Here is a 23,302-nt window from a genome sequence, read left to right as displayed (position 1 = left end):
AGTCTGGGAACCTCCATATGCTGCAGGAGCGGCCCAGGAAATGGCAAAAAAAAAAGACAAAAAAAAAAGATTGCAGCAGAAATCAGTGATATAGAGAATAAAACAACAATAGAGACAATCAGTGCAACCAACAGTTGACTCTCTGAAAAGATCAATAGAATTGACAAAACTTCAGTTATATGAACTAAGAAAAAAAGAGAGAACTCTCAAATTACTAAAATCAGAAATGAAAATGGGCTGCTCACTTTGATAATAGTGTATACCAAATATATATATACACACATATACTAAAATTGGAATGATACAAAAATGATTAGCGTGGTCTCTGCACAAGGATGAGACTCAAATTCTTGAAGTGTTTTTTTTTTTACAGTTAAAATATAGTAGCATCTACTAGAAGCTTATAAGAGAGTATATTTTAAGCATTCTACAAAAAAAAGATAACTATATGAGGTAATAGATGTTTTAACTTGGTAATGGGAACCATTTCATGTTTTACACATTAAAAACATTAAATACATTAAATTAAATACATTAAACAGTTTTATGAAGTTGATTATACTTCAGTAAAGCTGGGGGAGTGAAGAAATGAAAATGAGACATTACTACCAATTCTACAGAAATAAAAAGGATTATAAAAGAGTACTATTAACAATGTATGCCAACAAACTGGATAATCTGGATGAAATCGACAAACTTCTAGAAACACAATATCTACCAAGACTAAATCACAAAAAAAAGAAAATCTGAATAGACCTGTAACCAGTAAGGAGATTGAGTCAGGAATCAAATATCTCGAAATGAAAACCTTGGACCTCACTGCTTCAGTGGTGAAGTCTACCAAACATTTAAAAACACCAAATTTTCCAGAAAATCAAAGAGGCGAGAATTTCCTAACTTACTCTATGAAGCCAGTGTTATACTGATTCCAAAGCCGGACAGAGACACTGTGAGAGAGAAAATTCCAGACTGATATTCCTTATGAATATTGATGTTAAAATCCTCAATGAAACACTATCAAATCAAATTCAGCAGTATGTTTAAAGGTTTATACACTATGATCAAGTGGAATTTTTTACTGGAGTGCAAGGATGGTTCAGTATATGGATATCAGTCAATTTAATAGGTCACATTAATAGAATAAAGGGAAAAAATCATCTAATTTATACAAAAAAGCTTTTAACAAATTTCAACACCCTTTCATAATAAAAATACTCAAACTAGGAATAGAAAGAAACTAACTCCACATAATAAAAGTCATATATGAAAAACCCACAAGGAGCATTGTACTCAATAGTGAAAGGATGAAAACTTTTCCCTCTTAACATCAGGACAAGGCAAGGATGCTTACTTCTGCCACTGCTATTCAACATTGTACTGGAAGTTTTAGCCAAAGCAGTTAGATGAGGAAAAGAAATTAAAGGCATTTAAATTTGAAGGGAAGAAGTAAAATTTTCTGTTTGCAGTTGATATGATTTGGCGGGGGGAGGTTTAGGGCCACACCCATGGTCTCTGGAGGTTCCCAGGCTAGGGGTCCAATTGGAGCTTATGCCAATCGCCTATGCCACAGCCACAGCAACATAGGATCCAAGCTGCATCTGCAACCTATACAGCAACGCCAGATCTTTAACCCACTGAGCGAGGCCAGGGATCAAACCTGCAACCTCATGGTTCCTAGTCAGATTGATTTCCACTGCACCATGACAGAAACTCCAATACAATCTTATATGTAGAAAACACTAAAGATTCCACAAAGAAAACTGTTAAAACTAATAAATGAATTCAATAAAGTAGCAGACTACTAAATCACATCACAAAAATTAGTTGCATTTCTGTACACTAACAGTGAACAATCTATAAAGGTAATTATGAAAATTTCATTTACTATAGCATCAAAAAGAATAAAATACTTAGGAATTAACTTAACCAAGAAGATGAAGAATATGTACAATGAAAAGTATTAAACATTTCCAAAAGAAATTAAAGAAGGCATGAATTGGAAACACATCCCATTTTCATGGACTACAAGACTTAATACTGTTAAGATAGCATTACTATACAAAGCAATGAATAGATTCCTTGTGTTCCTTATCAAAAAACCCACAGGCTTTTTTTTTCTTTTCAGAAATAAACGCATCCTAAAATTCATGTGGAATCTCACAGGACCCCAGATAACCAAAACAGTCTTTTAAAAAGAGAACAAAGAGGGAGGAGCCACACTTTCTGATTTCAGAATGTATTACAAAGCTACAGTAATCAAAACAGTATGGTAGTAGCACAAAACAGACTTTTATAACAATGGAATAAAATAGAGAGCCCAGGAGTTCCCATCGTGGCTCAGTGGAAATAAATCTGACTGGTATCCATTAGGATGCAGGTTCAATCCCTGACCCTGCTCAGTGGGTTAAGGATCCGGCATTGCCATGAGCTGTGGTGTAGGTTGCAGATGCGGCTCATATCCCATGTAGCTGTGGCTGTGGTATAGGCCAGCAGCTACAGCTCCCATTCTACTCCTAGCCTGGGAACCTCCCTATGGTGTAGGTGTGGCCCTAAAAAAAAAAAATAGCCAAGACCTAAACTCTAACTTACATAGTCAAAATATTTTTGACAAGGATGCCAAGACTGTTGAATGGGATAGGACAGTCTCTTCATTGAGTGGTGGTGAAGAAACTGAGTATCCACAAGCAAAACACTATAACTTAAGGTAGAGCGGAAACCTAAAACTATTCGACTATTAGGAAAAAAACCTAGGACAGAAGCTTCCTGACATTAGATTTAGCAATGATTTCTTGGAATATGATACCAGAGGCACAGGCAATACAAGAAAATGTAGACAAATCGGACTGCATAAAAAAATTTTCTTTTCTTTTTCTTTTTTTTTCTTTTTTATTTTATTTTATTTTCCCACTGTACAGCAAGGGGGTCAGGTTATTCTTACATGTATACATTACATTTACATTTTTTCCCCACCCTTTGTTCTGTTGCAACATGAGTATCTAGACATAGTTCTCAATGCTACTCAGCAGGATCTCCTTGTAAATCTATTCTATATTGTGTCTGATAAGCCCAAACTCCCGATCCCTCACACTCCCTCCCTCTCCCATCAGGCATCCACAAGTCTTTTCTCCAAGTCCATGATTTTCTTTTCTGAGGAGATGTTCATTTGTGCTGGATATTAGATTCCAGTTCTAAGTGATATCATATGGTATTTGTCTTTGTCTTTCTGGCTCATTTCACGCAGTATGAGGTTCTCTAGTTCCATCCATGTTGCTGCAAATGGCATTATGTCATTCTTTTTTATGGCTGAGTAGTATTCCATTGTGTATATATACCACCTCTTCCGAATCCAATCATCTGTCGATGGACATTTGGGTTGTTTCCATGTCCTGGCTGTTGTGAATAGTGCTGCAATGAACATGCGGGTGCACGTGCCTCTTTTAAGGAGAGTTTTGTCCGGATAGATGCCCAAGAGTGGGATTGCGGGGTCATATGGAAGTTCTCTATATAGATTTCTAAGGTATCTCCAAACTGTTCTCCATAGTGGCTGTACCAGTTTCCATTCCCACCAACAGTGTAGGAGGGTTCCCTTTTCTCCACACCCCTTCCAGCACTTGTTATTTGTGGATTTATTAATGATGGCCATTCTGACTGGTGTGAGGTGGTATCTCATGGTAGTTTTGATTTGCATTTCTCTTATAACCAGCGATGTTGAGCATTTTTTCATGTGTTTGTTGGCCATCTGTATATCTTCTTTGGAGAAATGTCTATTCAGGTCTTTTGCCCATTTTTCCATTGATTGGTTGGCTTTTTTGCTGCTGGGTTGTATAAGTTGTTTATATATTCTAGAGATTAAGCCCTTGTCGGTTGCATCATTTGAAACTGTTTTCTCCCGTTCTGAAAGTTGTCTTTTTGTTTTCTTTTGGGTTTCCTTTGCTGTGCAAAAGCTTTTCAGTTTGATGAGGTCCCATGGGTTTATTTTTGCTCTAATTTCTATTGCTTTGGGAGACTGACCTGAGAAAATATTCATGATGTTGATGTCAGAGAGTGTTTTGCCTATGTTTTCTTTTAGGAGTTGGATGGTGTCCTGTCGTCTATTTAAGTCTTTCAGCCATTTTGAGTTTATTTTTGTGCATGGTGTGAGGGTGTGTTCTAGTCTCATTGCTTTGCATGCAGCTGTCCAGGTTTCCCAGCAATGCTTGCTGAATAGACTTTCTTTTTCCCATTTGATGTTCTTGCCTCCCTTGTCAAAGATTAATTGACCATAGGTGTCAGGGTTTATTTTTGGGTTCTCTATTCTGTTCCATTGGTCTGTCTGTTTTGATACCAGTACCACACTGTTTTGATGACTGTGGCTTTGTAGTATTTCTTGAAGTCTGGGAGAGTTATGCCTCCTGCTTGGTTTTTGTTTCTCAGGATTGCTTTGGCGATTCTGGGTCTTTTGTGGTTCCATATAAATGTTTGGATTGTTTGTTCTAGTTCTGTGAAAAATGTCATGGGTCATTTGAGAGGGATTGCATTGAATCTGTAGATTGCTTTGGGTAGTATGGCCATTTTTACAATATTGATTTTCCCAATCCAGGAACATGGAATATCTTTCCATTTCTTTACATCTTCTTTGATTTCTTTGATTAAAGTTTTATAGTTCTCGGCATATAGGTCCTTTACCTCCTTGGTCAGGTGTATTCCGAGGTATTTGATTTTGTGAGGTGCAATTTTAAAAGGTATCATGTTTTTATATTCCTTTTCTAATATTTCATTGCTGGTATACAGAAATGCAACTGACTTCTGAATGTTAATCTTATATCCTGCTACTTTGCTGAATTTATTAATCAGTTCAAGTAGTTTTGGGGTTGAGTCTTTAGGGTTTTCTATGTATAGTATCATATCATCTGCATACAGTGACAGTTTGATCTCTTCTCTTCCTATATGGATGTCTTTTATTTCTTTTGTTTGTCTAATTGCTGTGGCTAGGACTTCCAAAACTATGTTGAAGAGCAGTGGTGAGAGTGGGCATCCCTGTCTTGTTCCCGATTTGAGTGAGAAGGCTTTCAGTTTTTCCCCATTGAGGATTATATTTGCTGTGGGTTTATCATAAATGGCTTTGATTATATTCAGGAATGTTCCCTCTATACCCACTTTGGCAAGGGTCTTGATCATGAATGGATGTTGGACTTTGTCAAATGCTTTTTCTGCATCTATTGAGATGATCATATGATTTTTTACTTTTCTTTTGTTAATGTGGTGTATGATGCTGATTGATTTGCGTATGTTGAACCATCCTTGTGAACCTGGGATGAACCCTACCTGGTCATGGTGTATAATTTTTTTGATATGTTGTTGGATTTGGTTGGCTAAGATTTTGTTGAGAATTTTTGCATCTATATTCATCAATGATATTGGGCGATAGTTTTCTTTTTTGGTGGTATCTCTGTCTGGTTTTGGAATTATGGTGATGGTGGCATCACCACAAGTCAAAACCAAATGTTGCATTCGCAAAAAATGAAAAAAAAAAAAAAAAAAAAACGCTCAAGCAGATAATAAGCAGAGACCATCCAATCAAAAAAAAAAAGAAAGAAAGAAAGAAAGGAAGAATGGAGAACCATAGAATCAACTGGAACACGAGGTTCAAAATGGCAATAAGGGAGTTCCTGTCATGGCACAGTGGTTAACGAATCCGACTAGGAACCATGAGGTTGCGGGTTCGGTCCCTGCCCTTGCTCAGTGGGTTAACAATCCGGCGTTGCCGTGAGCCGTGGTGTAGGTTGCAGACGCGGCTCGGATCCTGCGTTGCTGTGGCTCTGGTGTAGGCTGGCGGCCACAGCTCCGATTAGACCTCTAGCCTGGTAACCTCCATATGCCGCAGGAGCGGCCCAAGAAATAGCAAAAAGACCAAAAAAAAATGGCAATAAATAATCATCTATCAATTATCACCTTAAATGTCAATGGACTGAATGCCCCAATCCTAAGACACAGAGTGACTGAGTGGATAAAAAGGCAAAAACCTTCAATATGCTGCCTACAAGAAACTCACCTCAGGACAAAAGATACATATAGATTCAAAATTTTTTTTTGATTTGTGCATGAAAAGATAATGTCAACAGAGTAAATAAGCAACCCAGTAAATGATAAAAAATATTTGCAAGTCATATATCTGATAAGAGATTACTATCCAGGAACTATGGAAAACTCCTAAAACTCAACAACAAAAATAACACAATTTAAAAATGAGCAAAGGACTTGAATAGACATTTCGCTAAAGAAGAAATACAAATTGGTCAATAGACACATGAAAAGATGCTCAACATCATTGATCAAAACTATGCAAATCAAAACTACAGTGAGATATTACCTCTCATCCATTAGAATGGTTTTGATTTTTAAAAAGCAAGAAAATACCAACATTGGGTTATGATGTGGAGAAATTGGAACACTTGTGCATTGTTAATGGGAATGTAAAGTAATATAGCTGCTGAGAAAAATGTTATGGCAGGTCCTTAAAAAATCAAAAATGAATTAACCATATGATGAAGAAATCCCACTTCTGGATATGTAGCCAAAAGAATTGAAAAGAGTCCAAGACATTTTTGTACACCCATGTTCATGGCAGCATTATTCACAGTAGCTAAAATGAAAGCAAACCAAGTGTACATTATTGGATGATGGATAAACAAAATATTTAGACACATAATGGAATGTTTTCTTTTCACAGCCATAACTGCGGCACATGGAGTTTCCTAGATCAGGGATCAAATTGGAGCTGCAGCTGCCAGCCTACATCACAGCCATAGCAATGCCAGATCCAAGCTGCATTTGTGACGTACCCCACAGCTGGCAGCAACACTGGATCCTTAACCCACTGAGCGAGGCCAGGGATTGAACCCACATCCTCATTGATATTATGCCAAGTTTTTAACCCACTGAGCTACAACAGGAACTCCAACATATAGTGGAATATTATTTAGCCTTAAAAATGAAGGGAATTCTGCTGTATGTTACAACATGGATGAACCTTGAAGACATATTGCTAAGTGAAGTAAGCCAGTCATGAGAAGGCAAATACTATATGATGATTCCACTTGTATGACATACTTAGAGTAATCAGGGTCATGGAGACAGAAAATAGAATGGTGGTTACTAGGGAGAGAAAGGAATGGGGAGTTACTGTTTATGAGTATGCAGCTTGAATTTTACATGATGAAAGGGTCATGGAGATGGTTGGAAGTGATGGTTGTACAGCATTATGAATGTATTTAATACCATTGAATTATACACCTAGAGCTAGTTAAGATGGTAAATTTTATGTGTATTTTAAATTTTGTGTGTATTTTATCACAATAAAAAAAAACTTGAGGGGAGTTCGTGTCGTGGCTCACCAACTAGGAACCATGAGGTTGCGGTTTCAATCCCTGACCTTGCTTGGTGGGTTAAGGACCCGGTGTTGCCGCGAGCTATGGTGTAGGTCGCAGACACGGCTTGGATCTGATGTGGCTATCTATGGCTGTGGCATAGGCTGATGGCTACAGCTCCGATTAGACCCTAGCCTGGGAACCTCCATATGCCACAGGTGCAGCCCTAGAAAAGGCAAAAAAACAAACAACAACAACAACAAAAAAACTTGAGGTCATGTCTGGGGGGCATAATACCCTGCCAAAGATAAGTATATCCTAATCCTAAGAACCTATAAATGTATTACCTCACATGGCAAAATGATTTTGCAGAAATGATTTAAGTTAAGGATCTCAAGATGGGGAGAGTATCCTGGATTATCCAGGTGAGCCCAGTGTAATCACAGGGTCCTTGTAAGTGAAAGAAGGAAGCAGAGGGGTTTGAATATGCTATGCTGCTAGCTTTGAAAATGGAGGAAGGGGCCAGGAGCCAAGGAATACTACCATACTCTAGAAGTTGTAAAAGGCAAGGAAATAAATTCTCCCCTGCAGCCTCCAGAAGGAACACAGCTCAGGTAACACCTTGATTTTAGCCCAGTAAGACTTATTTTGGATTTCTGACCACCAGAATTGTAAGAGAATAAATGTGTGTTGTTTTGAACAACCAGCTTGTAATAATTTATTGCAGCAGCAAGAGTAAACTGATGCACCCACCTGTCACTGTTAAACTGCAATCTTCTCTAGGACAGGGGCCTGGTCTTCCTTGCACAGTGGTCACTGTTCCTGGAGCACAGGTACTTTGGCTTTTTAAATAGAGAGTACATGATAGATCATCATGTCCCTTTTGCTCACCACAAAGCCTGCTGAATGACGGTATTCCTAGATGTAGGTCAGCTTTCTCCAGCTGTCCCAGTACATAAGAGCCCACAGCTTGGGAATCCCTAAGAAATAATCCACTTCTTGAACAATAAGTTTGCATCCATCATTGGGAGAAACGGTGAGTTAATCCCATCCACTCCCAGCACTATGAAGATCTTTGGGTGGAGTTCTCTAGATTCAGGGGCTAAAATGGGAGGTTCAGACAAGATGCATCAGGGATTCCAGATCTAAAGGAAAGAACAAAACCAGAATCCAAGAAGCTAGGAGAGCAGTCTAGAAGATCACCAGCACTGAAGGAGATCAGGGTGGATGTTACCAAGGCAGAAATCTGGAGCCAGGGTTAAAAGAGCAAACAAGCAAGGAACAAATAGGGAAGGTGAGTTAGAGTATCTGGGACTGTCATATCTGATTTGAGGGCCAAATAAGATCTGGTACATAAGTGGTTTTTAAAATACCAAAGATGGGGAGTTCGTGTCGTGGCGCAGTGGTTAACGAATCCGACTAGGAACCATGAGGTTGTGGGTTCGATCCCTGCCCTTGCTCAGTGGGTTAACGATCCGGCATTGCCGTGAGCTGTGGTGTAGGTTGCAGACGCGGCTCGGATCCCGCGTTGCTGTGGCTCTGGCGTAGGCCGGTGGCTACAGCTCCGATTGGACCCCTAGCCTGGGAATCTCCATTTGCTGCGGGAGCGGCCCAAGACCAAGAAATAGCAAAAAGAACAAAAAAAATAAAAATAAAAATAAATAAATAAATAAAATAAAATACCAAAGATGGAATAGATGACATTTGATTCATGCTCACACAAATTATTGCTTTTATTGCCCAGCTATACTCTCCTTTAAGGCAAAGCAGGGTTTTCAATAACTGTGCCAGGAGTATTCATGGCCCAGTTATAGTTTTCCCTAATTGAATCTAGCTTTTAATGAACAGAAATGAATATACCACTAAGACCTCTAGTCCTAGAAACCAAACAAAAATACTTTAAAATCCAGTAAAACTGAGATCTCAGAATGTAATATACAAAAGTTCAGATCTGACTTTTCATATCTTCCATGTATTTATAAAAGAAAACTTTATAACCTGTGCCTGATATGAATAAGGCCTTTTACTTTTTTTATTATAAACATTTAGGCTTAAAGTGATTATAGCTGACATTTAAGACCAACAGGAGCCAGTGGCCTGTTCATGAACAAATTATCTGTATTTCAGACTAAATCAAAAGTAAACAGTCTCCAAAATCCCTTCAGGTCTACATTAGTCCTGTAGAAGCCAAATGCCACAGACAAGCCCTCTCTCCTCCACTCCCTCCTCACTTTAAAATAAATCATCTTTTCCATGAAGCATATTATATACATTTTGAACTACTTCCACATCTGAGTTATTAAATGCTAATTTGATTGATTTTTCTGAATCAACATTTTTTTTTATTTCATCAGAAGAATATTGCAGAAGATTCTGGGTTGTGTTGTTTTATAGTTTATTATTTTCCTAAATAAGGCAGGATGCAGAGAGGAGAAACTAGTCTGATGATCTTCACTTGCTGCTTTTTTTAAAAAAATTATTCTTTTGGAGAAATAATATTAGTGAATTCATGTCATTTCACAAATGATTGCAATGACTAACTGTTAAAAAGTGTCCTAAATGGTAAGCTCTATTCTGGAATATCTGTAATAATCGGTTTAAAAACAACATATGCAATAAAGGGGAAGTTACTGTCCCAAATCACTGAGCAGTAAAACTCTTCTCACAAGCAATGATGTCACTCATCCCCAAGATGCTGAAAGCCTATTAGAAATTAGCTTTAGGGAGAAATGTCCTCTGACTTGTCTTTGATTCTAAAAGGCAGTCAGTGTTAAACAAACACAGACCCCTTTTTTGGAACCTGTATAATAAACTCAGACACATTAATCTCTACTAACGTCTCTAGTCAGGTCTGACCCCTAAACTCTTACAGCTATAATGGACGGAAGGAAGGAAGGAAGGGCCAACTGACATTAGCTAACAGTTTGTGTAAAGGTTCAGTTATTTCTATAAGCAAATAAATACCATTTCTTAACTTTCTGTTTTACTGAGTCCCATAAGACAGAGAGTGTCTCTCCATCATGATACTAGATTATATTACAGTCTCTGTGTACTTTAACAGTGTTCAGTTAATTCCAAGATTTGATTTAAGAGAAGGCGTGGAGATAAAAGAAGAGGTCACTCTTGTTTGGCCTGGATGTTTTGGTTGCCAGACAAAGCATTGCCTTTAAAGAGTGAAAAGTTCTTGGTGGTACCCCTGCCTTTGCCACTGAAGAATGTGTATGTCCTAAGACATCTCACCAACTCTCAGTCGCAGTTGCTTCATGTGTGCAATGAGGAGAACAGTATCTTCTCCACCAACTATAAAGAAACTAAGAATGAGACTGGGTAGAAGGTGTGAATGTACTTAGCTGGTCCTGCCATACAAATGAGATGACAAGATTTCCTAAGAGCTGCTTTCTTGAGAGAACACATGTACAGTGTCATCTCACATTCTTAGCAACATTAGAAATAGTGCACATTCAGGAAATAAATGCTAGCCATCCTTATGAATAAAACTCCACTTTGATGCACCTAGCAAACTAAAATAAACAAAGTAATCCGTTTGGGAAGAAGTTATGGATTAGAAAACTAGACAAGATACTAGAAACTTGCCAGCCAGCACTTTCACATTCTTATTTAACTAGGGGCATCTCTTCAGTGCTCTGGGCAAGTTAATGAGATAAGCATAGGTCTATAATGCCTCTCATTGTAGATTCCAGCTGCAAGAACAATAACAACAACAACAAAGAAAGGAGAGGAGACTCGTATTAGTGTTAAAAATAGGTAAGGGCGTCATCCTATTCCAGAAACATAAAGACAGTTCTGTCCAGTATTGTGCAGACCAGACAAGAGTAAAGGGAGGCACTGAGCAGGAACTTATAGCCATTAAGGAAAGTGACTGACCCACCTAGAACAGCCCTGAGAGACACAGGGATGCTTGCAGTGGTTAGAACAAATGGCTACAGCAGCTACAGACCTTACATCTCAGATTCAAACCCTGTGGAGAAAAAGTGAGGGTTTCTTCCCTAGAATTTCAGCAAAAGACTCTCCTGCCATTCCATTAGCTCTGATAGTGACATGAGTCATCCCTGAACCATGCTGAACAATCAGAGAAATAAGATGTACTCCTTACCTTAGGCCTACGTACCCTTGAGGCAGAGTGAACAGGAAGGGGGCTCTACCTGAAGCACGTTGGCAGTGAGAAGGGGAGTGGTATTTCAGAGAGAAACCTAGATGCACTTTCTATGGGAAGAAAGGATCAATGAATGCTTGGCAGCCATATTTACTAAAACGATAGGCTCTTGGTCCCTAGATGCTTCTTATATAATTGAGTTCATACCTAAGTTCAGGAATAAAGTGGATTTAGCAAACCTTTGCCTTTCCTGTTAATTTTAGGAATTCATTGGCCTGCCATTGCTTTTTGCTCATCCATAGAGCTGCCTGCCACAATTGCTAAGCTGACTTCATGGTGGTTTGTATAAAGCTAAAAGCACCACTAGCTCACTCTTGGGAGTCTAGCCCCTACAGTGTATCCTGTCAGTACACCTGATGGAACTCTGCCTCAAAAGCAGTTAAAGTGTATCCCTGTCACAAGATACCAACACACTACTGGGTTTTTGAGGCCTTGTGCTTTCCTGGTCAATGTCTCCCCTGAGAAGAGTCCCTTGTGTATCCAGAAAGGAAGCCATGGTGGGGTTTTTGTTTGTTTGTTTTAGGTTTTTATTTTTTCTATTATAGTTGATTTACATTGTCCTGTCAATTTCTGTTGTACATCAAAGTGACCCGGTCATATACATATATATGTGTGACCCAGTCATATATACACACACATTCTTTATATATGTGTATGACTGGACCATGGTGTTTTTGATTTCTGTGTCCCAGTAGCTCTCATGGGCTCTACCCAGTTCCCTCAGACCCAGAATGTAAACAAAGTGAGCCATCTAGTCTGCAGAGGGCCCAGAGAATGGTAGCAGCCTCACTGCTGGCTTTGGAGTGCTTAGTCGCCACTGCTGCAGCAGCCTGGTCTCCTAGCAGCAGGAAAGGGCCAGCCACAGTGCACTTGGGCGGGGGAGGGCTGCACTTAGCCCCTGAGGTTTCTTGTTACCTTACTACACCAACTCAGATGGTTTGCTTTTAACGGTCTGCTTGTCTTGTTCCATTTGACCTATAAAAATGCTAACATCCTTTAAGTAGATTTTTCTTAAAGAGTTGAATGTTTCTTTGTCAGGTCATACAGTATATTTGACAATAATCGCCAGGATCCCACAGGACTGACAGCTGCTCTTCAGGCCACAGACCTGGCTGGAGTCCTACATATGCTCTACTGTGTCCTCTTCCACGGCACAATCTCGGACCCCAGCACTGCCAGTCCCAAGGAGAGTTATGCTCAGAACACCATCCAAGTGGCCATTCAGAGTTTACGTTTCTTCAACAGCTTCGCAGCTCTTGATCTACCTGCTTTTCAGGTACCCGGAATTGGTTAACCATTTTGCGTAGATGTGATGCAAGGATTGTCTCCCGGATTTGGGGGCATAAGGAATAAGCTACATTATGGGAATTATAATACATACTGTTTACTAAGCTACTGTGTTGTAGGAATTGCATTAGGTGCTTGGCATAAGTTTTCATATTTATTCTCATGACATGACTACTCTACCTATATTTTTATACCCATTTTACAGGTGGAAAAACTGGTGGTTAAGTAATTTGTCCAGGGTTACAAGTGGCTAAGTCAGGACTGGTACCCATGGTTCTGTGACCCCAAGCCTATGCCACTTTGCTGCTTCTAAATCTTCTTTCTTGATTTCTTTAGAAAATACATTATCGGAGTTCCTGATGTGGCACAGTGGGATCAGCAGCATCTCTGGAACACTGGGATGCAGGTTTGACCCCCAGCCCAGCACAGTGGATTAAGGATCTGGTGTTACTGCAGTTGTGGCGTAGGTCACAGCTCCAGCTAGGATCTGATCTCTGGCCCAGGAATTCCATATACTGTGGGGCAGCCAAAAAAGAAAAAGAAAAAAAAAAGCATTATAAACGTTTAAATATTAAGGAAAGTAATGGTTTCTTATAAAAACAGAATCAAAATTAGATAAATTGTTTTGATTGATAATGACTTTCTATGGATGATTTAACTGACTTATATCCAGTAAAGTGCATATGTAGTTAAATGTGCAAACCCCCATAAATTAAGTTTTTATTGCTAAAGAAAGAAAAATTGCTTTATGCTATAACAGCAGACTCTTAGCTTAGAAACAGATTTTTTCATATAGGAAATTTAATTTTCCAAAACACTGAACCTTTGGAACAGAGCAAGCCCTAAGTAGACTCTCTCTCTCAGTTTATTAACTGTCAAGTGATTTCATTAAAAAAGGAACAAACTTGGCAGATGATGAACCCATAATTTAGATGAATTGCTTTGCTCAAAGGGAAAAAGGTTATAAAGATACAAATGTATGAAAATTGTGGTCTTTGGCCATCACAAGATGGAAGAAACACTTCTGTTTTGTAGCTGATGACAAATGTGTGATTCTTGTCTTCCTATCATTCTCTTCACAACTGGTAATTAGTAAGTTGTATCATTTGATTCAGTATGTTTCAACTTTGTAGAGGTAGTTTAACCATCACAAGAACCAGAAATCTCTTCCTTAGGATTAAATGCTTTTCAGTTTTCAAAGCACTTGAGCTAGCCTTGGTTGGTAACTACACAATGTGTAAAGTTCTGGAGTTTATAGCCACACCTAAAACAGGAGATATCTTCTCCAGAAAATGGCAGTAGTTCTTGCCTCTGGGTTGAACATAATGTTGGTGTTTTATGAAGACCCAAGCCCATTGTATTCTATCTGGACACAGCCTGGAAATCAAGTTATGCTAATTTGATGTCCTCAGAATATGGAGATCAGCAGTGTACCCACCCACTAGGTCCAGGGATAATAAAAAGAAAATACCTAAAGTATTTCTCAGCTTCTAGTTTTATAGGTCTTCTGACCAAGATTTATACAGCTGCTGGGTGCCTCACGTTGTACACAAGCATTTACATTAAGTCAGCCATTCCATCAGTCACTCTTAATGTCAGGGAACCCCAGGTGCCTGCCCTACTTCTACGCCTCTATGAACTCACAGCCTGTGCAGCCTCACTCAAAAGGAGCACCACTGCATTCCAACCAACCCTGCTCCCTGGTGGCCTTTAGACACAATAGCCAATAATGTTAGAAAAATCAAAAATCTCTTTCTGGAGCCCTTCATGCAAAATAAGATAAAACCAAGATTTCTTTTCTCCAGCTTCTTGCCTTATCAAGTCCAGAATATATCCCCTACTTGAGCCACTTTTGCCATAACCACAGGAAAAACACCAAGGTGCCTCAAGAGTGTTCAAGCCGTTCTTAGAGTGAAAAGCCCTGCCTTCCCAGGGGAAAGTCCTTTCTTGTCTGGTTCCTAACAATTCCCCGGTACCTTTGCTTCTTTCTTCTTTGTCCTTCCTGTTACTCCATATTTCTCTTAATTATTTCCTGCTTCTTCTTTTGATCTCTGTTCTGACCCTCCTGTCTTCTTTTGTTTTGCTCAGTTTTTCCATCACTCTTTCTCATTTTCTCCCAGACATTGTTCCCAGGCACCCATTGCTCTGTAACCAGTGCATGGGCCAGGAAAGCCTGCAGGCAACGTCATGGCTGCCATCCTTCTAGTGCCCAAAGTGCAGCACATGTTTTTCTCTTACTCTCCATCAGTGTGTGTGATACCTTGGACAAATTACTAAAGCTTATCTGTCATCACCCACATGCCTAGAATTTTCATAGGGCCTTTAGTACATCTATCAGTGATTATTGTTCCAGTTACTTCTATATATTTGAAATTCAGATAAACTTAGTGGGGTAAACAACAACAACCATTCTATTGTGATAATGGATTCTGTGGGTCCAGAATTCAAGCAGGGCTTTTCACATTGGGAGTGCCTTGTCACTGCTCCATGATGTAGGGCTTCAGTTCAGGGACTCAGATGACTAGGGTTGGGGAGACGTGGAGAAGAGGGGCAGGTTGACTCAAATAGCTGGGAGCTGAAATTGAAGAGGGGCGGGTTGACTCAAATAGCTGGGAGCTGAAATTATCTGGAAGCTCCTTAACTGTGCCTGCTTTATGCCTAAGATTACTCAAAGACTAGGTCACCAGTGGCTATTGGCCAGAGACTCCATGTAGGGCTTCTCAGCATGACCTGGGCTTCTCAAAACATCATGGTGTCTAGATTCTGAGTAGGAGTGTCCTGAGAAGAAGCTTCTGGAAAACAAATCCTCCAAGAGAACCAGACAAAAGCTGCATGGCTTTTTATGACCTGACCTCAGAAGTCGCATAGTTACATATCAACCATATTCTATTGGTTAAGTCAGTCATAAGCCTTCCAGATTTAAGAGAAGACATAGGCCCCATCTCTCAGTGGGAGGACTGTCAGAGATTTATAGTCATATTTTTAACCAACCACTACGCTCTATTTAGCAAGCTCAAGCGAAACATCTATCCACAGAGACATCATTGATGTAGACAGATATCTGATTAAGCATGTAGTGCTCAAGTAATACCATACAAATACACAGTGTTTGCATTGTAAAGCAGTGCATGAGTTTGACAAAAAAGTACTATTTTTATGATAGCTATGGTCAAAGAAACTCATATTCTAGTTCCTCAAAACAACTTATTTGTCAAAAGTGAGATTTTAAGAACTATGTTTATAAGGCACAGGAGAAGATATTTTAGGTTCATTATGGGTCTGACCTCAGAAGACGTCTGAGAGACAGTTTTTGAATTGCCTGGGAATATCGAAGAAACTGGAGAAGAAAATTGAAATGAGATAAACAGTCGGACTTGGTGAAGAGTTAGACAAGACAATGTAAGACATGTCGATGGTTTGCATCCCAGTGCATCACAAGAATGTAGAGATCTTACAGAGAAGCATCGTCATCAAGACCTCTGGGTCCGGAGTCAGACCAACCTGACTTTGAGCCACCATACTGCCAAATTGTGTGACCTTAGACAAGTCATTTTAACCCTTAGGAGTCAGTTAAATAAAATCTTAAAAGTAGAGATTAAAGACACCTACCTCACAAGTTTGAGGATTAAATGAGACCACATAAAGGTACTGTGCTAGCTAGCACATAATAGTTCCTCAGGAAATGCGGACTGACTCAGCTTCCAAAGGTGAAGAATTTACCCAAACCATCTTGCAGATGTTGAATCAGGAAGTTTTGAATGCAGCTGTCCCAGTGCTCCTGCACCCTTCTTAAAGCCATAAACCTATGTGACTGTTTTGCGTGAGAACTCATCACATAGTAGTAATAAAAGGTTACCCAGTAGAATATTTTCTTAACTGGCTCCATTTCATTGTATACTAATAAGGCTGTCAAAACATTTTTCTCCCTTCAGCAAAGATTCTGATTTCACTTTGAATTCATACTGGCACAGATGGCCTTGAGATCCCAGATACTGTATATCGCATACACGTTGACAGTTTTTACAATTGAAGGTGGTCTCAAGAAACAAATCAATGTACTGACTTGGCAATTAATTCTGGCTAAAAAGGAAATATAGTGTCCTTGAAAAATTGGTTTAATTTTTATATTCAAACTTACATGCCCCTTGACCTGCTCTTATCAGTGAAGGTTAAACAGAGGGCAGTGGGTCACAGCATGCTGGACACAACTAATTAAATAAGGGCTGAGCTGAGAAGGTGTCACTACTTGATTTAAAGGAGCAAGGCCCTCCTGAAGTCTCTTTGGTGCTTGAAAAACATTTTGTCTCAGTGCAGTGAAACTGAGACAGAAGGCACTCTTAAGATTTAGCAATAATTTTGTTTCAACAGTATTCATTAAAAGGACTGTGTTTCACCCACTGTTAGGCAAAGTGAATTCATTGAAATTTCCAAGCTGCAACGTATCTGACCTGGTTTAAGCCAGTCAAGACCTCAAATTAAGAGATGAGTTTAAAACACTGCCTTTTCCCACAGGCGGGCAGTGGTGCTTCATTCCAGTGTGGGCTGCAAGTGTATTCTGTGGGCTTCGCCTCTCCCCTTTGCCCTCCTGTCGCTCTGTCTGTTTGACATGTTTATTAAATAGAAGCTTCAGGCTGCACAGACAGACTCAGGCTCTCCCCCTACATCGCCCACCGCAAACAGCCCTTTCCCTCTCTCAAGAAAGGATCCCAGAAGCCGCATAGCTGAGGGAGCTTCATAGTTTGTTTGTTTTTTAGGGGGAGTCGTTGGGAGTTTTTTAACATTCTTTTGGAAGCTTTGGGTTTATAAAGCTATTTTAATAATAACTAATTGTTATTTATATGTCTTTTCTGTTTGAACATAATAATTGTAATTGTATTTTTATCCCTGTGTACAAGAAAATATTTTCTCCTTCTGAAAAAAAAAAGTATTAGAAACTAGCTAAATGGTAGATTTACAGGTAAATTTTAGCATTTTTATATTTTTCCGAATTTTCTACAGTGAGACTGTACAATGAGAAAAAATAACTTATTAAAAATGGAATGAATTCCCATGCTTTAGGTGAATAATGTCTTCATCCACATAGTACAGGCATTTGATCTGCTGTGCTCTATTTTCTTTCTTTCTTTCTTTTTTTTTTTTTTCAAGTTAAACGGTACATTTATTATGGTCATTTATTAGAGCAGGAATCCCTGAACTGAACTGCTAAGCACAATGCTCCAGAAATTTCCTATGCTTTTCTGGCATCATGGCATAGTGCACAAGACCCAGTCTGGCGTTGCAGCCCCCGCTCTCCCTGGCCTGGGAAGTTCTAACTGCTCCTTGTCTTTGTCAGTCTATTGTAGGGGCAGAGGGCTTGTCCCTTGCATTCCGGCACATCGCCAGCTCCCTACTGGGCCACTGCAGCCACGTCTCCTGTGAAAGCCTCCTTCATGAGGTCATCGTCTGTGTGGGCTACTTCACTGTCAACCACCCAGATAACCAGGTAAGAGGCCCAGGAAGGTTCCTTAGACTGCTTCCCCAGCACTGAGAGTGTGAGGTATTGGAGTGAGAAAAGGCAGGCTAGCCTGCTGGAACCCATCTGTCCTGTGTGAGGCCCTTTAACCAGGCCCCAGGGAGATGTCTCTGACTCCTTCTCTCCAAAGACATTTGATCAGCACTAGACCAGCACTAGAGCCCTCCTTAGAGCTATAAAAAGCAGATATTTTAATAAAATATTCTTCTTAAGCCACACAGAAGCATCTACCTCCCTTACCACATGGATTCTGATGCTTTATTCATATTTTTTGTTTGTTTTGATGAGATAGATTATATCATTTAACTGGTTACTTTGCAAATAGCATTAGAGTCTGGTGCTTTATAAAACTGCTCTTGGCCCTTGGCTTCTGCCTAGATGCTTAATAGGGTACCAGATGGTGTTGGACGAGAGCCTGAGCAGGCAGGACTTAGGCCTTACCCCCTTGAGTCACCCAGAGTAGTTTTTCTTTTAACTATTTTGATTATTTGGTTTCTGAGCAAAATCTCATTTGTAAATAGGGTTCTATGTTTTAAAAAGTTGAGAAATCTGTTACAGATTTTATTTTTAAAAATAATAATAAAGCACTTAATTTCTCTTATTTTTAAAAACAGAGCTCTGGCATAACTAACATATCAAACTGTAATTCCTGACAGCCTCATTTATCTAAAGCCTTCTACTCGGCAACCTTAATTATGTGGATTATAGCTAAGAAAAAGGCCTCTGGACAGTCCTTAACCCTCACTCTAAGCTTGCTCATTTTTATTTTAGGCAGTTCTCTGGTAAGGTTGCTTACTAGGTTTATTAGCCTGCAGTTAATTGGACCAGGGCAGAAGAAGGACAGGAGATAGTTGTAGTGCCAGAGCCAAATACAAGGTGAGAACCAGCACACTGAGAGCTGAAACTGCCTTCTTGATAAGAAAAAAAGGATAGAAAAAATAAGGCAAGCCGAAGAATTCAGAAATTATAGCCATCTGGGTTCAAAGGAACACTAAACCCTGTACTTTATTCCCCCAGATGATTGTTGATGCCCCTAGTACTGACCCTGAGGGAAGTTGGAGGCAAAAATGTATGTTCTGCGCACTCCCTTTAAGAAGGTTGAGGAGGAGCTCCTGTTGTGGTTCAGAGGGTTAAGGACCCAATGTTGTCTGTTAGCATATGGATTCGATCCCTGGCCTTACTCAGTGGGTTAAGGATCCGGTGTTCCCACAAGCTGCAGTGTAGATTGCAGGTGTGGCTCAGATCTGCAGCTCCGATTTGACCCCTAGCCCAGGAACATCTATATGCTACAGGTACGGCCATAAAAAGGAAAAGAAAGAAAGAGAGAGAAAGGAAGGAAGAGAGAGGAAGAAGTTTGAGAAACATGCAGTCCATTCTACAAAGATTCCCATGTTCAAAATATAGAAAATGTGGACCTTTACCAGAATAAGTGTCACACATGGAAAAATTCTCCTCTCACACCCCTTGTTGCAAAGAGGGCAGCTCCTTCTCACCTCCCATCACGGGTGCACTCAGGCAGTGCACTCTCCCTAGCCAACACCTCTGGGTACTGGTGCTTTGTCCTTTTCGTGAACCAGATCCAGCAGGTTCAAAGTCTCTTACAAGCTTATCAAGGAAGGAAAGTTGAGGGAAATCCCCTGTGTTTTTTTTCTACCAAGTTGCATTTCATTTCCCTTTAGAAGTTTGTTTTTATTTTATTTTTATTTTTTTATTTTTTTTTTCTTTTTAGGGCCACGCCCGAGGCATATGGAAGTTCCTAGGCCTGGGGTCGAAATGGAGCTACAGCTGCCGGCCTACGCCACAGCCACAGCAACGCAGGATCCAAATCACATCTGCGACCTACACCACAGCTCAAGACAATGCCAGATCTTTAACTCACTGAGCAAGGCCAGGGATCAAACCCACAAACCTTATGGTTGCTAGTCAGATTCATTTCCGCTGCGCCATGACAGGAACTCCAGAAGTTTGCTTTTATTTTTCTGATTACAAAAGAGTTTCTTACTCATCATGAAAAAGATAGGCAAGTGTAAAGAAGGTAGAATCACAGTCATTCTTATCTCACCACCTGAGATAGCCACTGTTACCATTTTGGCAGGTTCCTTGCAATCTTTTTTTCTGTGAATATTTTATGACAGTTAATATTATTGAGATGTAATTGACATGTACCATTCTGTTGGTTTTAAGTGTACAACATGGTGATTTGATGTATTTATCTGTGGCAAAACAATTAAGCACAATTAGTTAACATCCATCACTTCACACAAAAAGTAAAATTTTCTTCCTTGTGATGAGAACTTTTAAAATGTACTCTCAGCAACTTTCAAATATACAATATTGTTAATTTTAGTCCCCATGCTGTACATTACATCCTCAGGACTTATTTATCTCATAACTAGAAGTTTGTACCTTTTGACCACCTTCTTCCATTTCACCCACTCCCCCCACCTCCGTGAATATTTTTACATAGCTGAGGTCGTATTGTGTATATACTTCTATCCTGCTTTATACACTCAACAATATATTGGAATCATCCTTTGTGAATATCATTTTTGATGGCTGCATGGCTTTATCTTAGGTAAACACCCCATGGTTTACCTAATAATTTTGTGCTTTGCACTTAAGTCATTTACCATTTATCATGACACTATCTATTGTACTTATAAAGAGGTGAATAATTTGTGTGTTTGTGTGTTATTTTGCTGTACACTTCTACAAAAGTAGAAAAGGCAAAAAGTTCAGTTCCTTCAGCACATCCATATTTAAGGATCACTTGAAACTCTTTGCTTAAATCAACTCCATTGGGATGAATTTTACCGAACTCAGAATTGTGTGGGATTTCAGAGTTTTTCTCCTGACACAAGATCACAGACTAACCCTATAAGTGTCTCTGGGCTCACCAGAGCGAATGGGAAATGTGGTTAGAGGAACGGGTATTTGGAAATGGCATGTTGCAACTGACCTGGACCTGATGGCATGACTGGGCATGTTGGGACAAGAAAAAAACAGATTAAATGGGCAGAAAGAGCATTAAGCAATCCACAGAGGAGACAGGGACCCTCTGGCTTCTCGTTTGGGGAAGAAGATGCTGTGGGGTTTAGAGATAATTGTTGAGAGGTAAGTTCACTATGAGGAAGAAATTAGAAAAGGAAAAAAAGCCAGGCCTCCTTTCTCAACTTCTTCCCTCCTAAAAGGTTGAATGCTAACTGGACATCTGATTCTGATTTGAAAGAAGGTCGGAGAAGTCAGTTCAGTCTTGAGACAATTGCTGAAATGCAACAATCTGTGAGAAGAAAGAATGTGATAAAAAGTAGAGAAGAGGAGTTTCTGGAGTTCCCATCGTGGCTCAGTGGTTAATGAATCCGACTGGGAACCATGGGGTTGTGAGTTCGATCCCTGGCCTTTCTCAGTGGGTTAGGGATTCAGCGTTGCCATAAGCTGTGGTGTAGGTTGCAGATGCGGCTCGGATCCCACGTTGCTGTGGCTCTGGTGTAGGCCGGCAGCTACAGCTCCAACTGGACCCCTGGCCTGGGAACCTCCATATGCCTCAGGAGTGGCCCTAGAAAAGGCAAAAAGACAGGAAAAAAAAAAAAAAACAGAGGAGTTTCTGTCATGGCTCAGTGGTTAACCAACCCAACTAGTATCCATGAGGATACAGATTCCATCCCTGGCCTTGCTCAGTGGGTTAAGGATCCGGTGTGGCCATGAGCTGTGTGATGTAGGTGGCAAATGCGGCTCGGATCCTGAGTTGCTATGGCTGTGGTGTAGACTGACAGCTACAGCTCTGATTTGACCCATAGCCTGGGAACCTCCACATGCCGTGGGTGCATATGGAGACAAAAAAAAAAAAAAAAAGTAGGGAAGAAATCAGAAATTGATAGAAATGGTAGTAATTGTCAAACCTCGAGACATTGCACCTTAAGGAGTTGCTTTTTCTAAGCATAACTGCTGATTTTTGTAGAATTCTTTATACTACTCTTCCCATTTGTTGTCTCTTGGGCCTCACTTATGGGCACAGAATTGAGGCTATGGGCACAGAAATTATCCCTGCCTCACAGACAGGTGAGGAATCAGGATTCAGAGAGATGAAGTAAGCCCCCCAAAGTAACATCAAGAATTGCTAAAAGACCAGGATAGAACCCAAGTCTCACGAATCCCAATTCAGTGTACTTTTCATTTCACGTTACTTAAGAAAATCAGGGAGTTCCTGTCGTGGCACAGTGATTAATGAATCCGACTAGGAACCATGAGGTTGCGGGTTCGGTCCCTGCCCTTGCTCAGTGGGTTAAGGATCCGGCATTGACGTGAGCTGTGGTGTAGGTTGCAGACGCGGCTCAGATCCCACATTGCTGAGGCTCTGGCGTAGGCCAGTGGCTACAGCTCCGATTAGACCCCTAGCCTGGGAACCTCCATATGCCGAGGGAGCGGCCCAAGAAATGGCAAAAAGACTAAAAAAAAGAAAAGAAAATCAAATCAGCTGTGTCACAGGACCTTTCTACTAGTGAATTCTGAAGTATTTCTAAAGCAGGGGTGGGGAGTACAGAAGGTGATGCCCATTTACTAAGACAGCACATTGAGAAGTTGCCATACTACAACTCTGAATGCTGACCGGGCAGCTTATGGGACATATCTATGTGCCTTACTCAGAGAAGACTTGTAGAGACCCTGGGAACGTGTAAATGAGTGATGAGCACAAAATGGACCACAGTCTAGCAGATAGAAGACCAAGGTTCTAACCTCAGCTCAGCCACTAGCTGTGGGATCTTAGACAAACCATTTTCCCTCTCGAGGCTTGAGCATTTTTGACCATTCACAGAAGCAGATTAGCTCAGGAAATGGAAAGTGGTGACGATTGTTGTTGCACAATGTTGCGAATGTACTTAATGCCATCGAATGGTGGACTTAAAATGGTTAAAATGGTAAAGCATATGTTTAATTTTTTTAAGTTATTTTTTTAAAGCAGTGGATTGTAATAGATGATCTGCC

The 23,302-nt window shown here is 40.1% G+C and overlaps 1 protein-coding gene and 1 non-coding gene across 4 annotated transcripts in view; both read left to right on the top strand.

The window, feature by feature from the left end:
- SCAPER (S-phase cyclin A associated protein in the ER) overlaps positions 1 to 23,302 on the top strand; it is a 411,590-nt gene that overhangs the window by 354,981 nt on the left and 33,307 nt on the right. For all 3 annotated transcript variants that reach the window (XM_047796974.1, XM_047796976.1, XM_047796975.1), the window contains 2 exons: positions 12,559 to 12,796; positions 18,140 to 18,289. In XM_047796974.1, coding sequence (XP_047652930.1) covers positions 12,559 to 12,796; positions 18,140 to 18,289 — 388 coding nt within the window. The remainder of the gene's footprint in view (positions 1 to 12,558; positions 12,797 to 18,139; positions 18,290 to 23,302) is intronic.
- On the top strand, positions 267 to 370 carry LOC125136937 (U6 spliceosomal RNA). Its single transcript, XR_007137265.1, has one exon. It is a non-coding gene; the product is annotated as a U6 spliceosomal RNA (small nuclear RNA).

The sequence above is a fragment of the Phacochoerus africanus genome, chromosome 9 (genome assembly GCF_016906955.1).
Source record: "Phacochoerus africanus isolate WHEZ1 chromosome 9, ROS_Pafr_v1, whole genome shotgun sequence".
Classification (NCBI taxonomy): domain Eukaryota; kingdom Metazoa; phylum Chordata; class Mammalia; order Artiodactyla; family Suidae; genus Phacochoerus; species Phacochoerus africanus.
This window is presented reverse-complemented; position numbering and strand designations above follow the sequence as displayed.